This window comes from Camellia sinensis, chromosome 9, assembly GCF_055761805.1.
Source record: "Camellia sinensis isolate YWXY chromosome 9, ASM5576180v1, whole genome shotgun sequence".
Lineage (NCBI taxonomy): Eukaryota > Viridiplantae > Streptophyta > Magnoliopsida > Ericales > Theaceae > Camellia > Camellia sinensis.
The window spans coordinates 196,204,718-196,224,332 of NC_138969.1; the positions used below are offsets into that span (position 1 = coordinate 196,204,718).

A 19,615-nucleotide genomic window follows, 5' to 3' on the forward strand; every position below is an offset into this window, starting at 1 on the left:
TTGCTCGTCTCACCTCTGTTCGCAGCCTGATTGCGGTTGCTACCTCCCGACACTGGGATCTTTATCAAATGGACGTGAAAAATGCTTTCCTTAATGGTGTTCTTCTTGAGGAGGTCTACATGCAACCTCCCCCTGGGTCTACTTATCCCCCTCATAAAGTCTGCAAACTTCAGCGTGCTCTGTATGGTCTCAAACAAGCTCCGCGCGCTTGGTTTGCCAAGTTCAGCTCCACTATTCATGACTGTGGTTTCACCTCCAGTTCTTATGATACTGCTCTTTTTATCCGCAACACTGCTCAAGGGACCACCTTGCTTCTTCTTTATGTGGATGATATGATTATCACCGGTGACGATCTTGATGGTATTGTATGCCTTAAACAGTTTCTTAGCCATCATTTTGAGATGAAAGATCTTGGTCTTCTCAGCTATTTCTTGGGTCTTGAAATCTTCCATGATTCCACGGGGTCTTTTCTCTCTCAGGCTAAGTATACCTCTGATCTTCTCACCCGCGCTGGTCTTACGGATTGCAAGACTGCCTCCACTCCTCTAGAGCCTCAAAGTCGTCTTACACCTCTTGATGGCACTCTTCTCTCTAATGCTACCTTATATCGTCAGCTGGTTGGCAGCCTTGTCTATCTCACTGTTACTCGTCCTGATATTGCCTATGCCGTTCATATTGTCAGCCAGTTTATGTCAGCTCCTCGTACCCCTCACTATGCTGCATTAGTCCGTATCCTTCGCTATCTCAAAGGTACCTTGTTTCATGGACTTCATTATTCCGCCCGGTCCTCTCTCCAGCTTCGTGCTTTTTCCGATGCTGATTGGGCTGGGGACCCTACTGACCGACGCTCTACTACCGGGTTCTGATTTTTTCTTGGGTGATTCTCTTATTTCTTGGCGCAGCAAGAAACAATCTCTTACTGCTCGCTCCAGTACCGAGGCCGAATATTGTGCTCTTGCTGATACTACTCAGGAGCTTCTCTGGCTTCGTTGGCTTCTTGCTGACTTGGGTGTTTCCCCCTCTGGTGCTACCACCCTCTTTTGTGACAATCACAGTGCTCTTCAAATAGTTCACAATGATGTTTTTCATGATCGCACCAAGCACATTGAGATTGACTGTCATTTTATTCGTCAACACGTTACTCGTGGTACTGTCCATCTCCATCCCATCTCCTCTGCTGATCAACCTGCTGATATCTTCACCAAAGCTCATTCTCCTGGCCGCTTCGTTGAACTTGTCTCCAAACTCCAGTTGGTTGCTCCTCCTTGAGTTTGCGGGGGGCTGTTAACATATGTATATAATATTCATATACTTATTAATATAATCTAATATGGAGACAGCTTTAGTATATAATATAATATAGTATGTAATATAATATAGTATGTATATAATAGGAGCTTTAGCTTTCGGCTTGTCTCTTCTTTCGGCCGCCCACTTCCTTTCGGTGTGCCTTTTTCTTATTTTAGTGATGTATACCATAATGATGTTTGTATTCAGCTCTCCTATATAATGGAGCCTCCATTTGGTTTGTAATCAGAGTGTTAATAATACAAAAACCCCTTTCAATATTACTCTCTCAACTCTCTCAATTTCTCTTTCAAAAACCACTTGCAATGAGAGTTCAATCAACAGTTACCATCTTTGGTGGGAATGCCTCTTCACAGAGCATTGCATTTTACTTCAAAGCTCTTCAGTCTCTAATTATGGGTCGACTCGTTCAACTCATAATTCCTCTTCTTTAGAAGTTGTTCAAGTGATCAAAGCGTACAAGAACTTCTCAATCGTCTCTCTGATCATCATGTTCTCCAATTTCACTGCCAATCAAGCAATCCTTGAAGCTGTAGACAGTTCATCATTTATTTATTGGATTTGGAAGCCAGCAGGCTTCGTTCATTAAGGAAGTCACTGATCGAGCCGAGTCTCGCAAATCCGGTACTCTGATTTTTCAAATCATTGCAGTTGTTGTTGAAGAGTACTGGATCGAATCGAGATTGATCAGAGACAATCTCAACTAGTTCGCTCAAGAGCTCGAAATAGGGTTCGAGATTGAATTCATGCTGATTCGAACATTCGAATTCTTATCTTTCAAAGCAATCAAAATTTGCAAGATAGATTAGTCATATAAAGTTAATAGAGGACTTGTGGGTTTAAAATTTTGTGAGTAAAATCTAAGCTATTATTATTTGTCAAAATAGGACTTGATTTTAAATCTTTCATCTTTATTTTTAAACTTATTCTATTTTTTATATAAAAGTTCACCAAAGATAAAGAAGTATCTTTAGTGAACTTCTTTTTCTTTTTTTTTTAAATATTTTTTTCATAAATATTATATCAGATGCATGAAATAAATTTATTTACTGAAATATATAAAAAAAAAACTTTACTAAAGACAATATATATAAAATTAAAAATTAAAAATATTTTTTAGAAACTAAACCAAATAGCATTAATGGTGGATTTTGAAAAATTATTACACAATGGTATAAAAGTTTATAATTTTAATTTAATTATTAATATTTATAATCTTTATCATTTTCTTTTGTAATTATTTTTCTTGATTTGAATTTTTATATAGCTTGCTACACAATCCATTTAGTCCTAATTGAAGTGATTGCTTTACATGTGTGGGAAGATAATAATAATAATTTGGCTTGGAAAATACACAGAACCTTCCTATTAGGGAAAGTACCCCACAGCATGGGGAGATTAGATATCAGTGGATATGCAAAACAACAACATTCAACCACCATCATGGGACAGAGAAATACCACACAATATCAAACTGTTTTCTATAATAGTTGAACCATAACTTCACATCATTTTCAAATGTTATGATTGTAAATGTACTAAATTCGCAGAGTTTAGACGTTATTTGGAGAGAACATAGCATTTTGATATCTTCATATTAAGGTTGTTTTTGGATGATGAATGTGAACAAAGATTTAGTAGGAAAGGAAAACGGAAAAGTGATAAAAATAAAAGCTAAATTTTGGTCCCTTTTACTTTCCTTAAACCCAAGATACTCATATTTGACCCCATACTAATACTAAGCAGTGGTGGAGCCACGTGGTGATCAGTGGTCACGTGCTCCTTTTAATTTTTTTTTTTTTTTATACTTATGTATATAAATAAAATTTTAAATAAAAATAATATTTAAAATAAAATGTTAAGGGCATTTTTAAATTTGTGAAAACAATAGTAATTGTTTTATTGAAAATGAAGTGACTACAACAAATTATATTTTTATGTATGAAAAATTTGTGAAAAAATCAAAATATAAAGGTTATATCTATCATTATTGATATGCAAATATAATTAATCTCACTATATATATGTAAAAATTATTAGAGTGTTAGTTATATTTGCATGTAGAGTTCACTCTTCATATGTTGCTTTATTATTGGTTGCTAATATCATATGTCAATAATGACGTGATATCACTATTATATGAAATTTTTACTCAAATTTTGTAAAAATTTGATTTATCTTACCATTGTGCCTGTTTGGTGTAGCTTAAAAACTGCTTATTTCAGCTTTCAGCTTAATTTAAGCTATTTTGATGTGTTTGGTTTAGCTTATAGCTTATAGTTTATAGCTTTTTAGAAGTCAGAAATTAGCTTATTCTTTGAGTGGGGCAGGAGATGCTTAATTTATAAGTCAGAAATCAGTTTATGTTCATAGTTATAAGCTATAAATTGTTTAGGCATAAGCTATAAGCACTTTCCCACAGTTCTACTAAACAGGGCCATTATATAATTTATTTTACAACTTAAATATATGACTTTTGTACATTGTCCATGATACATTAGTTACACAACACTTTCTTTTCGATTTTACTCGAAGTTAATTATAAATTTTATATACTTTTGTAAAAATTTATTTAAATTTTTGTACTTAATATTAATTCAAAAATCATTATTATCTTCTTATTGTTAATTATGGAAAAAAAATAAAGTTGTAATTAATAAATGCCTCTCCTAATTTAGTTTCCTGACTCGCTACTCCCCGTTTGGAAACAGACTAATTTAGTAACTTTTTGGCTATTTGGCTAAAATATGAGCTAAAAAAAACTAGTATGTTTGGGATGACTTTTTGGTTTTTTACGAAAAGATGTGCAAAAAGTAGAGAGGAAAGAGAATCTTTGACTTTTTGGTATGAGTTGTTGGCTTTTTGGCTAATTTAGTAACTTTTTGACTTTTTAGCTAAAAATGAGGGTTCCCAAACGAGACCTTAGTATATTGCACATTTTCTTAATCTGGAAAATAGAACAACATTTGTATAATGGAGTTTCTTACTGTGTCATGGTTGTTTTGCACCAGTTCTGGTAAAGAATTTGACATCACGGCAATGAGTAGAAGGCTTCAAATTTAAATTTAATTGGTTCTGTTTTGAGCTCTGTTTCTTCTGTTTTTGTACTATGAAATAACCAAATTATGGTTATTTAGACAAGAATACAATAATTAGACACAATAAAATGTGGCCAGATTTGAGCTTTTTGTTGGCAACTTCCATGGAAATGTCCTCGATACATGGTTGGATGGATCACTTCGTCCCCGTCAAGAAAATTGTGAATATCAAAACATATGATAAAATTGTTAGGGATCCATCAAAGAAAACCCATAATATTTTCTTTTGCTTGGTAAGATCATTTTTAAGTATTATCTGTGAACTAGAGATTTAGAGACAAAAAAAACAAAAATAAAATTCTTCAAATGAGCAATTTGATGAAGAATGTGAAGAGAACAAGATATATCGGATATAAAAAACAATTTATATCCCATCGTTTAAAAAAACAAAAAAACCAACCCACTATGAATTAGGATTCAATTACCGTTTTGATTCTATTTCGCTTCAACTAATAGTGTAACGTATTATTGACCTTAGTCCAATTTTTTTATTTAGGGGCAATTACATTAAAAAATCTTAAAGTTTGAGCTTTGTAAGAAAATAAGTTATGAATTTTTAATTTTGTCGATTTAAATCTTAATCTTTTGATTTTTTTTTTTAAATTTAAACTATTTGTCTATTTTTGTTAAATAGAATCGACAAAAAAATAATATTTTAATCATTAAACTCGATATATTTATTCATAAAATGTTTAAAATATACTTTTCCAATATCATCAAGACAACTCTCATGAATTATCCCAAAATTCCAAAGTTAACAATTAAACAGAAAAAAAAAAAAAAAAATAGTCCCAAAACTCATAAACCACAACATTTTCAAAGAATTCAGCAGTATTCATCAAGACAACTCCCAAGAATTTCAGCAAACTCAGGGTCCATATCATAATCCTTCTCTCCTTCTCTTCTTTGGTTCAATTTCTGTTTCCAAATTGTGGGTTTTGATACTTGGACTCCTACTTGCTTTGGCTGTGCATAGACTTGTCTTGGGTTGAACACAGTTTTGGTTGGATTAATGTGGACTGTGAAAGATGAGGTAGTTGAAGAAGGGGGTGCGCAGGGGTGTATGCAAAGAGAAATTGAATTGGGTCCAAATTAGGACTCTACTTTTTAGTACAAGTGTATGCAAAAAGAGATTCTAGGACTGATTAGTAATAATGTGAATCGTGTAAGGATTAGTAAATCTTACAAAAGCTTCCTCGTTTCAGTAGAAGTCATGTAAAAGAGAAATTCTAGGTCTGATTAGTGAATTTATAAAACCGTGTCTCACTAATTTGTTGGACCTCACACTTGTCGGTTTCATGAGAGAATTAGGACTCATGAAAGAATTAGGATTCAATCATTATAAATAGAACCCTCACTCCCCTAACTCTTCTCATCGTCAAAACAAATATACATTCTGTTTTCTTATCATTCGATTACTCTCTTGTTGAGGCCACCATGAACATGAAGCTTTTGATTGCTGTTCTGATATTCTTCTTGTTCTCTGCGGCTGCTGATTCATGTTCTGATTTCATGTTTCCCGACAACAAAGTCTTCACGTCATGCACCAATCTGTCCGCACTCAACTCCTTTCTCTACTGGAGTCAGAACCCATCATCAACAACTCTTGACATGGCATACCGTCACAGTCATGTCCCTCCCTCCACGTGGGTTGCATGGGGCATCAATCCCAAGCCAAACAAGATGGTGGGTACTCAGGCGATCATTGCATATCAGAAGCCAGATGGAAACATGGCTGTCTACACCTCGTCCGTTGATAGCTATGCGACTCAACTGCAAAAGGGAAACTTGAGTTTCCCTGTTTCTGATTTGTCTGCCTTGTTTTCTAATGATGAGATCATTATCTTCGCAACGATACAACTTCCCAACAACAGTTCTACTATCAACCATGTGTGGCAAGATGGACCCATAACTGGCAACCATCTTGGCATTCACGATCTATCTGGACGTCATCTTCAATCCATGGGAACTCTCAATCTTTTATCTGGACGGGCCTTCGCCTCTCGCAGATCCGATTCGAAAACCAAACTCAAGATTGTATGTAATTCAATCTCTTTGAAACTATATCATGTCATCCTTATTTTTAATATTATCTTTCTTATTTTTGCTTCAGTCTGTTTGCTGTTGCCCTGCCCTGAACAATTGTTTCATGCATGCTCTACTGATTTATTTTCGAATTACAAATACAGATTTAATTTAATGCTTTTTGGTTGTTTTAATCTGATTGTTTGATCTGACCCTTTTTGAGTATATAAATTGGTACACGCATTTTTTTCTATCCATAGTAAAGTTTACCTTGTAACTAACTTACGTAACATAGATAAAAACCAAATCTAGTCAAAACAGGGGAGTGTCAAAACAGGGGGGTTTAGGTCCTGTTTTAGGGCTTTGTTTTAGTATCTTGTTGAAAATCAAGCCACGTGCCTTTTCTTTATTCCATATGCTTTCGGTTGATTTATTTATTTCATGCTTTCGGTGGTTAGTTATTATAATAATATGTAGTGGCCTTTCATGCTTTCGGTGGTTAGTTATTATAATAATATGTAGTGGCCTCGTGGCCTGCTGGTTTGTGTTTTGTGTTTTTGGCCTCGTGGTCATATTGTATAAACCTCCTATATAATGGAGTAGCATTGTAATGCTTAATAGATTGAAATAAAAAAGAGTCTATGTTTATGTTTAGTCTTTCAATCACTCTCTCTCTCTCTCAATATTAATATTTTTTCATGGTATCAGAGCGGGTGTAATCCTGTCTCGTCATTTTCGCCTCTTCAGTCAATATTCGAATTTTTCTCTTATATATCCTTCTATTGCATGACTAAATACGGTCCAGCTTTCGGAATGACTATCAACTCATCCTCCTCTTCTTCTGATATTATCATCTCATCCTCTTCATCCTCTCATCAAATGGAAACCTCTCATCTTCCGATCACTGCCCATAAACTGAATGGGCAAAATTATTTGCAATGGTCTCAATCCATGTTAATGTTTATACGGGGAAAGGAGAAAGATGACTACATCACCGGAGCCTCGGCGCTACCAGAAACCACAGCATCAACCTACAAAAGGTGGATAGCTGAAAATAATATGGTCATGTCGTGGCTCGTCAACTCTATGACCACTGACATTGGCGAAAATTTTCTGTCATTTGATACTGCCAAAGAGATCTGGGACATGGCAAAAGAAACATTTTCAGACAAGGAAAACACATCTGAAATCATCCAGCTTGAAAGCTCCCTCCACAATTTACGTCAAGACAATCTTACGGTAACTGAATATTTCAATACCCTTACTCGTCTATGGCGTCAACTTGATACGTTTGAGGTTCATAACTGGCAGTGTGTTACTGATGGTCTGTTATATAAAAAGATTGTCGAAGGGAAGCGTGTGTTTAAATTCTTGTTAGGATTGAACACAAATCTTGATGAAATCAGAGGAAGAATTATGGGAGTAAAACCGCTCCCTAACCTTAGAGAGGCATTCTCTGAAGTCCGTCGCGAAGAAAGTCGGAAAAAACTCATGATGGGATCTCATCAACAACTGAATATGGCAGAAAGCTCGGCTCTTAAGACTCAATTCGCTCCTATCGACAACCGTCAGAAAAATAAAGGAGGTAGGCCTTGGTGTGATCATTGCAGAAAGCCGGGTCACTCGAGAGAAACTTGCTGGAAGATTCATGGAAAGCCAGTAGATTGGAAACCACGTCAGCCTCTTGAGAAAGAAGGACGAGGTAATCATGTAGGTACAAATGAACCATCACCACAACCTGAAGCAAGCCCTTTCACCAAGGAGCAAATGGAGATGCTCCAGAAACTACTACAGTCACAATCTGGTTCGTCTTCCAACCACATCATAGGATCCGGAACCTTGGCTCACAAAGGTAATTCTTTGAACGCCTTTACTGTTAGTACGAAACGTAAAAAACCTTGGATTGTGGACTCAGGAGCATCTGATCATATGACGGGAGATGCAACAATTTTTGATACATATAACTCATGTCAAAATAATTTAACGGTCCGAATAGCAGATGGTTCACTATCAAAGGTTGCTGGTACAGGTTCAGTTGTGCTGTCTAGGAATCTTATTCTCAACTCTGTTCTCCTTGTTCCTGACTTGGACTGTAATTTATTGTCAATTAGTAAACTCACTAAGGAAAAGAGGTGTGTTACTAATTTTTTCTCCACTCATTGTGAATTTCAGGATTTGGATTCGGGGAAGATGATTGGCAATGCTGAGGAATGCTCTGGACTCTACATCCTTAAGGAACGCCACTATCCACAAGAACAACCTCAAACGGCAATTTGTGGTAGTTCTTTTTCGGTTTCGTGTCAAAATAACGATAGAGCAATTATGTTGTGGCACTATCGCTTAGGTCATCCTAATGTTATGTATCTCAAGCATTTATTTCCTTCATTATTTAATAAAAATCCAAAACCTTTTGATTGTGAAATCTGTCAATTTTCTAAGCATGTACGGTCCCATTTTCCCATTCAATCCTATAAAGCGTCTCGTCCATTCTCACTAATTCATAGTGATATCTGGGGTCCATCCAGAATAAAAAATGTAACTGGTACTAGGTGGTTTGTCTCATTCATAGATGATCACACTAGATTAACCTGGGTCTTCCTCATGAAAGACAAATCTGAAACGAGCCAAATCTTCAAAAATTTTCAAATTATGATTCAGACACAATTCCAGTCAAAAATCCAAATTCTAAAGTCTGATAACGCTCGGGACTATTTCAACTCAATTCTAGGAGATTTTTTAGCAGACAAAGGGATAGTTCACTTAAGTTCATGTGTTGACACCCCACAACAAAACGGCATTGCTGAACGGAAAAATCGGCATTTGTTAGATGTTGCTAGATCACTCATGTTTTCCACAAATGTTCCACAATTCTTCTGGGGGGAAGCTGTTCTTACAGCTGCCTATCTTATCAATAGGATGCCATCTAAGGTCCTACAATTCCAAACTCCTTGTCAACTTCTCCTAAAATCCTTTCCCACTACTCGCCTCATCTCCACCATCCCACCCAAAATTTTCGGGTGTTCTGTCTTTGTTCATGTCCATCAACAGTATCGAGGTAAACTTGATCCCCGGTCGCTCAAGTGTGTCTTCATTGGGTATTCGTCACATCAGAAAGGGTATAAGTGTTACTCTCCGGTCACTAGGAAATTCTACACTTCCATGGATGTCACATTTTTTGAAACCCAGTCTTACTACCCTAAAATTGATATTCAGTGGGAGACTCCAACCCAGGAATATCAATTTTGGACCCCTGAGTCATTTAGTGAGCCATCCATCACCACCAAAAATCCCACACCTCCTAAGTCATTGAATCCATCTGTACCTGCCGAAAATTCCGAGTTCATTGTTGCCTTGCGGGATAATGAACACATCCAAGAGGAAATGGAGGAAGGAGCACTTTCTCAACAATCCCATGAGGCTGAACCGGGTTCTAATCCAAGCAACATTCCAGGTAACAATCTTCTTACCACAGATAGTACTGTTGATTCTGAGTTCGAAAACAGTATTCTTAATATGCCCATAGCTTGGAGAAAAGGAGTTAGATCATGTACTCAGCATCCCATTGGGAACTTTATTTCTTATGATAATCTATCACCTTCGTTCCGTGCCTTCACTTCTAGCATCACGGAGATAAACATTCCTCGGAATATTCAGGAAGCCTTCAAGTCTCCTCAGTGGAAGGCAGCAGTCAATGAGGAAGTTCGGGCTCTGGAAACGAATGGTACTTGGGAAATTACTGATCTTCCAAGAGGTAAGAAACCCGTTGGATGTAAATGGATTTTCACAGTAAAGCACAAGGCAGATGGTAATGTGGAACGTTATAAAGCTCGGTTGGTTGCCAAAGGGTTCTCCCAATCCTATGGCATTGACTATCAAGAAACCTTTGCTCCGGTTGCCAAGCTCAACACTGTTCGTGTACTTTTATCCTTGGCAGCTAATCTCGATTGGTCACTTCACCAACTTGATGTAAAAAAATGCCTTCCTCAATGGTGACTTAGCGGAAGAAGTTTACATGGACATTCCGGCTGGACTTGAGACGACATCAAATTTCAACAAAGTTTGCAGACTCCGAAAATCCTTGTATGGTCTCAAACAATCTCCCAGGGCCTGGTTTGAACGGTTCACTAAGGCAGTAAAAGGGTACGGTTTTGTTCAATGTCAATCCGATCATACATTATTTGTGAAGCACTCCCTAGGAGGGAAATTGGCAATTATCATTGTTTATGTGGATGACATAATTCTAACAGGTGATCATGAAGAGGAAATTGGCTTACTTAAAACATTCCTAACAAAGGAATTTGAGATTAAAGATCTTGGAAATCTTAAGTACTTTCTTGGAATGGAAATTGCTAGGTCAAAGAAAGGCATAGTCGTCTCACAACGTAAATACGTTCTAGACTTACTGAATGAAACAGGGATGCTAGGATGCAAGCCGGCAGAAACTCCTATGGACACAACTATCAAATTGGAAGAAAGTGACGGTAGTGCACCAAGTGATAAAGGGAGATATCAACGTCTTGTGGGAAAACTCATTTATCTTTCTCATACAAGGCCAGACATCGGCTTCTCTGTTAGTGTGGTCAGTCAATTCATGAACAATCCTACCGACAAACACATGACTGCTGTGACCAGAATATTGAGGTACCTAAAAAAGGCACCGGGAAAGGGTCTCTTCTTCCAAAGAACAACAAATAGAAAAATTGAGATTTTTTCAGACGCAGATTGGGCAGGTTCAATAACTGATCGAAGATCAACCTCTGGCTATTGTTCATTTGTTTGGGGAAACGCGGTTACATGGCGAAGCAAGAAACAGTCAGTGGTCGCCCGTAGTAGTGCTGAGGCAGAATTTCGTGCTATGGCCCTAGGTATCTGTGAGGGAATCTGGTTGAACAGACTGTTAGAAGAATTACGAGTTCCATCTGAGCATCCCATGGTTTTATACTGCGACAACCAAGCCGCCATCAGTATCGCTAAGAATCCGGTTCATCATGATCGCACTAAGCACGTGGAGATAGATCGACACTTTATCAAGGAAAAGATTGAAGAGGGAGTTTTTCAAGTCCGCTACACTCCAACAAACTGTCAAAAAGCTGACATTCTCACCAAAGCTCTTGCTCGAGTTAACTTCGAAGCTCTGACGGACAAATTGGGCATGATTAACATCTACAACGTCGCTTGAGGGGGAGTGTTGAAAATCAAGCCACGTGCCTTTTCTTTATTCCATATGCTTTCGGTTGATTTATTTATTTCATGCTTTCGGTGGTTAGTTATTATAATAATATGTAGTGGCCTTTCATGCTTTCGGTGGTTAGTTATTATAATAATATGTAGTGGCCTCGTGGCCTGCTGGTTTGTGTTTTGTGTTTTTGGCCTCGTGGTCATATTGTATAAACCTCCTATATAATGGAGTAGCATTGTAATGCTTAATAGATTGAAATAAAAAAGAGTCTATGTTTATGTTTAGTCTTTCAATCACTCTCTCTCTCTCTCAATATTAATATTTTTTCATATCTCAATGGCTTTACTACAATTAATTTAGATTTAGCCTCCTGCAATGCTCTAATGGTGAATGATTTTCAAATTTAACAGTCACATGGTGTACTCAACACAATTAGCTGGGGCATTATGATGCCAATTGGCCTTTTGGTGGCAAGATATTTAAAGGCAGTTGGACCGGCAGCGGACCCCTTATGGTTCTACCTCCATATTGTTGTTCAACTCTCAGCCTATATAATCGGCTTGGCAGGAGGTGCAACTGGATTTCTTCTTCTCAGCAAATCTTCTGGCATTCATCACCCTTGCCATCTAGGCATTGGGATTATACTTTTTTCCCTTGGACTACTTCAGGTATTACAGCACTTTGCTCCACAAATCTATATAACAATTTCAGATTGTTTGTTTGTTCTTCTTAATTCTTATTGTTATTATTTTATAATTAGTATGTTTCTATCATGCTAACAAATCTTTGTTTTTGTATTTAGGTCTCTGCTCTACTTCTGCGACCTAGCAAGGACCACAAGTATAGGTATCTCTGGAATTTGTTCCACCATAACACGGGATACGCAGTCATTCTCTTGAGCTTCTTCAACATATGGTTAGGATTCAGCATTTTGAAGCCCGCAAAAGAATGGATGATTGCATATGGTGTTGTGTTCGGGGCATTGATATTATCTGCATTCCTCCTTGAAGTGTGGAAGAAGTTTGCAAGAGATAGAAGGACTGGTGGAGCACATGAAGAAGTCAATAAATCTGCAAGTACAAGTCCTGTAAATAATGTGTAAAATTTCTACATATATGTAATTGAGAATTGACCAAGAGAAAAGACACCTAAGTATTGATACTACTTACACTATTACTTTGTTTTGGATGTTTGATTGTTGAGTGGGGGACTAAATGTTGCTATTAATGATACTACAATTTTTAAAGCTGTTAATGATACCACATTTTTTAATGCTATTAAGGTTGTCTAGGGCCTATATTTTATTGTGATCACTTTAGTTGTCATGCCTTGAGATTTTTTTCACAAAAATAGGGATTTTAAATGGGAGTGTATCCATTGAATGTGCTTTTTGCAGCCAAGAGACTGAATCATTGAGCCATGTACTTCTGTTTTGCCCTTTTGTGTGGAAGGTTTGGACTGAAATGCTAAATTAGTGGGGTGTTCAAGGTGCTCTACCTGGATCAGTTGAAAATTTGCTTCTATGGTGGGCAGGGGTGAAGCTGAAGAAGAACGAGAGGCTGATATGGAGTGCAATTCCTTTGGCTGTAATGTGGTCAATTTGGAAGCAAAGGTAGCAATTGAATCTGTTATGTCACCCCCAGCAAGTGCTCGAAACAAGGGAATCGAATCCAACAACCATAGCATACAAATATGAAAACTTTGAGAAAGCCTCACTTCATGCGATTCAATTGCTTCCAACAGGCAAAGAAATCCCTCCATGTTTTGCATGTTTTTGTGTTTGGGATTCAATTTACTAGACATAAATTTGTTGGATTTGATGGAAGACATTCAAAATGAAAGTTTAGTTTGAGAGAGAAGCTAGAGAGCAATGAATGAGAGAAGCTAGAGAGCAAAATGTATGTTTTCTGTATTATGTGTTATGTTTTACAAGAGAAATGAACTCTCTCTTTATAGAGAGAGGAAATGTACATTGGATACCAAATGATGATTGGTAATCACCGAAAGAATAAAGTGAAAAGAGAAAGCATCTATATCTAAACAATGAGCAATATTATATTAACAGCCCCCCGCAAACTCAAGGAGGGAAAGCATCTACCAAGTTGAGTTTGGAAACAAGATCATTAAAGCGGCCAGGAGGATGAGCCTTAGTGAAGATATCAGCGGGTTGATCGACTGAAGCAATAGGAAGAAGATGAACAGTTCCACAAGTAACATGCTGGCGAATGAAATGACAATCAATCTCAATATGTTTGGTGCGATCATGAAAAACATCATTGTGAGCAATCTGAATAGCACTCCGATTGTCACAGTAGAGAGGGGTAGGAGTAGATGAAGAAACTCCCATATCAGCAAGGAGCCAGCGAAGCCAGAGAAGTTCCTGAGTAGTATCAGCAAGAGCTCGGTATTCAGCTTCGGTGCTAGAGCGGGCAGTGAGAGATTGTTTTTTGCTACGCCAAGCAAGAAGAGAATCCCCTAAGAAGAAGCAGAATCCCGTGGTGGAGCGTCGATCCGTAGGATCCCCAGCCCAATCAGCATCGGAAAAGGCACGTAGGTCAAGAGAGGAAGAAGCGGAGAAGTGAAGACCATGGAACAGAGTGCCTTTGAGGTAGCGAAGGATGCGGAGTAGAGCAGTATAGTGGGGAGTGTGAGGAGCCGACATGTACTGACTGACAATGTGAACAGCATAGGCAATGTCAGGACGAGTGACTGTGAGATAGACAAGACTGCCGACGAGCTGGCGATAAAGAGTAGCATCAGAGAGAAGAGTGCCATCAAGAGGAGTGAGACGAATCTGAGGATCAATCGGAGTAGAGGCAGTTTTGCAATCAGTAAGACCAGCACGAGCCAGAAGATCGGATGCATATTTGGCCTGGGACAGATAGGAACCAGTAGAATCATGCGATACTTCAAGGCCTAAGAAGTAGTTAAGAGTACCAAGGTCCTTCATCTCAAATTGTTGGTGGAGAAATTGTTTGAGGTGGAGAATACCAGCTGTATCATTACCAGTGATAATCATATCATCCACATACAGAAGAAGAAGAGTAGTACCATTAGAAGTAGTCCGTATAAAGAGAGCAGAGTCATAGGAACTAGAGGTGAATCCGAAGGCAAGAATGGTAGAACTGAACGTAGCAAACCAAGCACGAGGTGCTTGCTTGAGACCATAGAGAGCACGCTGTAGTTTGCAAACCTGATGAGGTGGAAAAGTGTACCCAGGTGGAGGTTGCATGTAGACCTCCTCAAGGAGATGACCATTAAGGAAAGCATTTTTGACATCCATCTGAAAGAGCCCCCAGTGGCGAGCAGTAGCAACAGCAAGTAAACTGCGAACAGATGTAAGCCGAGCAACAGGAGAGAATGTCTCCTCATAATCAATGCCATATTCTTGGTTGAAGCCCTTGGCAACAAGACGAGCTTTGTAGCGTTCAATAGAGCCATCAGAATGTGTTTTGATTTTGTAAACCCATTTGCAGCCAATTGCAGTCTTGCCAGGAGGAAGATCAACAAGATCCCAAGTATGAGCTTTATCCAAGGCATGGAGTTCATCAGTCATAGCTTGCTGCCAAAGAGGATTAGTACAAGCCTCACGATAGGAGGTAGGTTCATAAGTAGAGAAGGCAGCAGATCCAACAATATAATCACGAAGATGGATAGGAGGTTGAGTTACCCGGCGTGGTCGACCCGGAGGAGGATCGGTGAGAGGAAGAGCCGGTGGAGAAGGAGGTGTGGTGGCAAGAGGTAGACCTTCAGGTAGAGCAGGCTGGACAGGATCAGGGGTGAGCAAGGGCGTCTCGATGGAGGAGGAACCTGTATCAAAATCAGCAGAGAAAAGATCGATGGAAGGATTAGTAAATAGTGCAATAGTGGAAAGTCCGGGTAAGTGAAAAGAGGATAGCGAGGAAAACATTTGGTGTTCCCAGAAAACGACATGGCGGGAGATACGAAGACGTTTAGAGAGAGGATCCCAACAGCGGAAGCCTTTATGTTCAATGCCATACCCAAGAAAACAACAAAGACGAGAGCGAGGTTCAAGCTTGGTGTGTTCATGGGATTGAAGTAGAACAAAGCAGGCAGAGCCAAAAACCCGGAGATTGGCGTACGGAGGGGGAGTGCCATGCAGACGTTCAAAGGGAGTTTGATTATGGATGACAGGTGTAGGAGCACAGTTGATAGTGTAAACAGCAGTGAGGGCAGCTTCTCCCCAAAAGTTTTCAGGGCAGGAAGAAGAGAGAAGGAGAGCGCGAGTAGTGTCAAGAATATGCCTATGTTTCCGTTCAGCGCGGCCATTTTGCTGGGATGTGCCAGCACAGGAACGATGAGGCAATGTACCATGATGCTGAAGAAAGGAAAGAAAATCTGAATCCCGATATTCCATAGCATTGTCAGAGCGAAAAATTTTGATGGTTTTGGAGAATTGGGTGTGGACCATTTGTGCAAAACGATAATAAATGTGTTTCAATTCAGACCTATGTTTCATGAGAAAAAGCCAAGTAAACCGGGAAAAATCATCAATAAAAACAACAAAATAGCGGGATCCCCCCATAGTAGTAGTAGGTGAGGGTCCCCAAATGTCCGAATGTATAAGATCAAAAGGTGCAAGAGAAACAGAAGTACTTTTATTAAATGATAAAGCAGGTTGTTTGGCAAGTTGACAGGGTATACAATCGAAATTATCGGGAATTACATGACCCAACTGTCCACTAGAAACCAAAGACCTTAAGCGATTAACAGAAATATGCCCTAAGCGACAATGCCAAAGATGAAAGGGAGATAATGAGGAAGGAGATGTAGGTGCAGCAATTTGAGGAGAGGCAGGAACATGAAGGTGAATGAGTTCATAGAGACGTCCATGCTTACGGCCGATCCCAATAGTCTGCCCTGTCTGAGGGTCCTGTACCAAACAATTAGTAGCAGAAAATGTGACAGTTAGACCAAGTTCACATAATTGACCAATGGAAATAAGGTTTAAGGTAAGAGCAGGGATATGATAAACGTGAGGTATGGATAAAGAAGAGGTGGAAACAGTACCAACATGACGAACAGACATGAGAGAACCATCAGCAGTATGTATTGAGGGAATATGAGGAGAGGAAGATAAGGAAGAAAAAATAGTAGAACTAGAGGTCATATGATTACAACAGGCAGAGTCAAAATACCAAGAAGAGTTACCTGGAATGACAGACAAAGCAGTAGGAGGAGGTGTACCAGATGGGGAGAGAAGCTGTTTGAGCATGGCCTCTACATCTGTTGGAGAAAAGCGAGGGGTAGATGGAGTAGGTGACTCAGAGAACCCGGCAGAGGTGGCAGTGTCAGTGGGATGAGACTGATTCCCGGAAGCAGCAGCAGCAGTGTGATGAGACTGATTGCCGGAACGGTGAAAGTTTCCCCGGGAAGAGCCACCGCGAGAGGAGTGGCTATTGGAGGATGAGCGAGAGGGATTGCGAAAACAATCCTGTTGCAGATGACCAGGACCAAGTTTGTTGCAGTAGCGGCAGGATCTGACGGGGCAATGGACCAGGAGATGGGTTGAAGGAAGGCCCCGATTCTGACAGTAGAGGCAAGCAGTAGTCCGCTGGGGAAATGATGGCCGGGACGGAGGAGTGGCAAGAACAGAGTCCACATGATGAGTTTGAAGAGTACCGAGACGAGTCTCCTCGGATAGCAACTCAGAAATTGCTTGTTCAAGAGTGGGCAATGGATGGCGATGAAGCAGAGAGGCACGTACGGGCTCAAAAGATGAGGTAAGAGCCATGAGAAATTGCACCAACCTTTGCTGGTTGCGATGGATAGTAAATAAAACGGCATCTTCGGGGTCATGCCATGCTGGTTCGGAAAGAGCAAGCTGATCCCAAACAGAGTACATTTGAGAAAGGAAGTCATTAATGGACTGAGTGGATTCTTGGCGCATGCGGTGAAGTTGGTTTTGAAGTTGATATTGATGGGCAAGACCAGTAGTCTGGTATCGTTCTTTCAAAAACTCCCAGATGTCTTTCGCAGGAGTAGTTACAGAGTCAAGCTGAAAGCGGCCAAATTGAAGACTGATAGAGGTAATAGAGGTATTACGAAACCAGGTAATGATTTGGTAATTCTTACTGTCCCATTCCTCAAGTCGGTCTTCATATGTAGCAGTATGAACAGGAGTTTCAGTAGTGGCACTGTCTTTTACTGGTTTAGCCACATCCCCGGTGACAATTCGCCAGAGCTTCTTACCTTTGAGGAAAGAGGACATAGCTTGGGCCCACAAAACATAGTTTGAACCATTTAAAATGACGGAAATGGGATGGGAGGCATCATGACGATCCATAATACTAGTTGAGTAGGGTTAAAGTAATAGAAATAGATCCGTAGGAGCAAAATTAGGTAAAACAGAGTGTACCAGTGAGTCCGGAAGGTCGAAAATAGCAAGGAAAGGTATGCTGGACAGAGATGATGTCAGCAATGATGTCAGCGGCGCACGTTAGCAGAGTGCAGGGAGGAGCACGTTAGCAGGAAGGCAACGGCGCACGTTAGCAGACAGGCGCAGGCGCGGCTCACGGTAGCTGGTTTGGCGCACGCGGGTGCACACTAGCAAAGCGGCGCACGGTACGCGTACGGTAGCAGGCGCGGCGTATGGGAGCCGCGGACGTGTGGGCGCGTGTGGGCGCGTGGCGGAAGTGAGCGACAGGAGTTGGCGCGTGTGGGCGCGTGTGAGAGTGGTGGCGGTCGTGTTGACGCGCAGAGGCTAAGGGTGGCGCGTGTGGGCGCGTGTTGGCTTTTCTGAGAACGGGCTTGGTGCCGTTGGACTCAGGAGAAAATTTCGCACAGGTTGATGTGCTCTGATACCATGAAAGTTTAGTTTGAGAGAGAAGCTAGAGAGCAATGAATGAGAGAAGCTAGAGAGCAAAATGTATGTTTTCTGTATTATGTGTTATGTTTTACAAGAGAAATGAACTCTCTCTTTATAGAGAGAGGAAATGTACATTGGATACCAAATGATGATTGGTAATCACCGAAAGAATAAAGTGAAAAGAGAAAGCATCTATATCTAAACAATGAGCAATATTATATTAACACAAAACATGAAAACCAATTTGATGGAATCAGAATGCCCAATTGCTTGTTCCTTTTCTACAGTAAACAAGGGAACTTAAAAGCTTTAAGCTCTCATTGATTTCAAATTCAGTGCAATTGTCTTAATGACTCGACAAATGCATCCTTGATTTGCACAAAGCTAGTTGTTTCATAACGAGGATCAACTCTCCATGTAGGTTCATCAGTTAGCTTTGCAAAGTCACAAGCACAACTGGTTTCTTCACCAATGAAATTAGATAAACAACAATTAAATAAAAAGAAACACGTCCACAAAAGTACCAAACTCAACAATAAGCACCAGCCCTGAAATATATTATATATAGCTAATCTATAACAAAACAGCAACCTCCGATTTCTTCTCTTAAGATCATCCCCGTCCCTACCAATCCTATCCTCATCCTACTAATACTTCTTTCTTCATGCTTCAAAGGTATCTCCCGTATCCATCCTTATGCCTAGCTGTTATATTAAATGTATTTTCACCCAGAATCGGTGAAACATGAAAACAAAGAAGAACAAAAAACACACAACAGTTGAAAATCACATGCACACACAAAAACACAAAATTTACCTAGTTCACCCCAAAAGTAAGGCTGCGCCCACGGGTGTTGCGGTTCTACCGTAATCAGAAAGGTTCCAAGAGATATTCTAACTTCTAAGATAGGGTCAGATGACAAAAATCAAAGCTTTTATTAGTATGCTATGTACATATGTAATAAATAGTAAGAATTAAGAAAACAAACAATGTGAAATTGTTTTACTAGTGCCTAGGGTCAGATAGCACATTCATTGGTTACTCTATCCTTCATCGTTTCCCTGCTTTATGAAAGCATAAAATTGATGATCCCATGAAGATTATCCCACTCAGCCCGCTCAAAGCTAGCAGAAAGCTTGGATTTTATGCTCTTTCCATGGGGCTTTATTTTTTTTA

At 39.5% G+C, this 19,615-nt stretch overlaps 2 protein-coding genes across 2 annotated transcripts; both read left to right on the plus strand.

Moving 5' to 3' along the window:
- Nucleotides 1-5,686: 5,686 nt before the first annotated feature.
- LOC114321410 (cytochrome b561 and DOMON domain-containing protein At5g47530-like) lies at nt 5,687-12,864 on the plus strand. Its single transcript, XM_028268577.2, has 3 exons — nt 5,687-6,443; nt 12,021-12,278; nt 12,413-12,864. The coding sequence occupies exons 1-3, from the start codon at nt 5,844-5,846 to the stop codon at nt 12,710-12,712; spliced, it is 1,158 nt and encodes a 385-aa protein (XP_028124378.2). The 5' UTR covers nt 5,687-5,843; the 3' UTR covers nt 12,713-12,864.
- On the plus strand, nt 7,217-8,853 carry LOC145798946 (uncharacterized). The gene is made up of 2 exons (XM_082888363.1): nt 7,217-8,283; nt 8,604-8,853. Exons 1-2 carry the CDS (start codon nt 7,218-7,220, stop codon nt 8,636-8,638), a joined length of 1,101 nt encoding a protein of 366 aa, XP_082744489.1. The 5' UTR covers nt 7,217; the 3' UTR covers nt 8,639-8,853.
- Nucleotides 12,865-19,615: the final 6,751 nt, after the last annotated feature.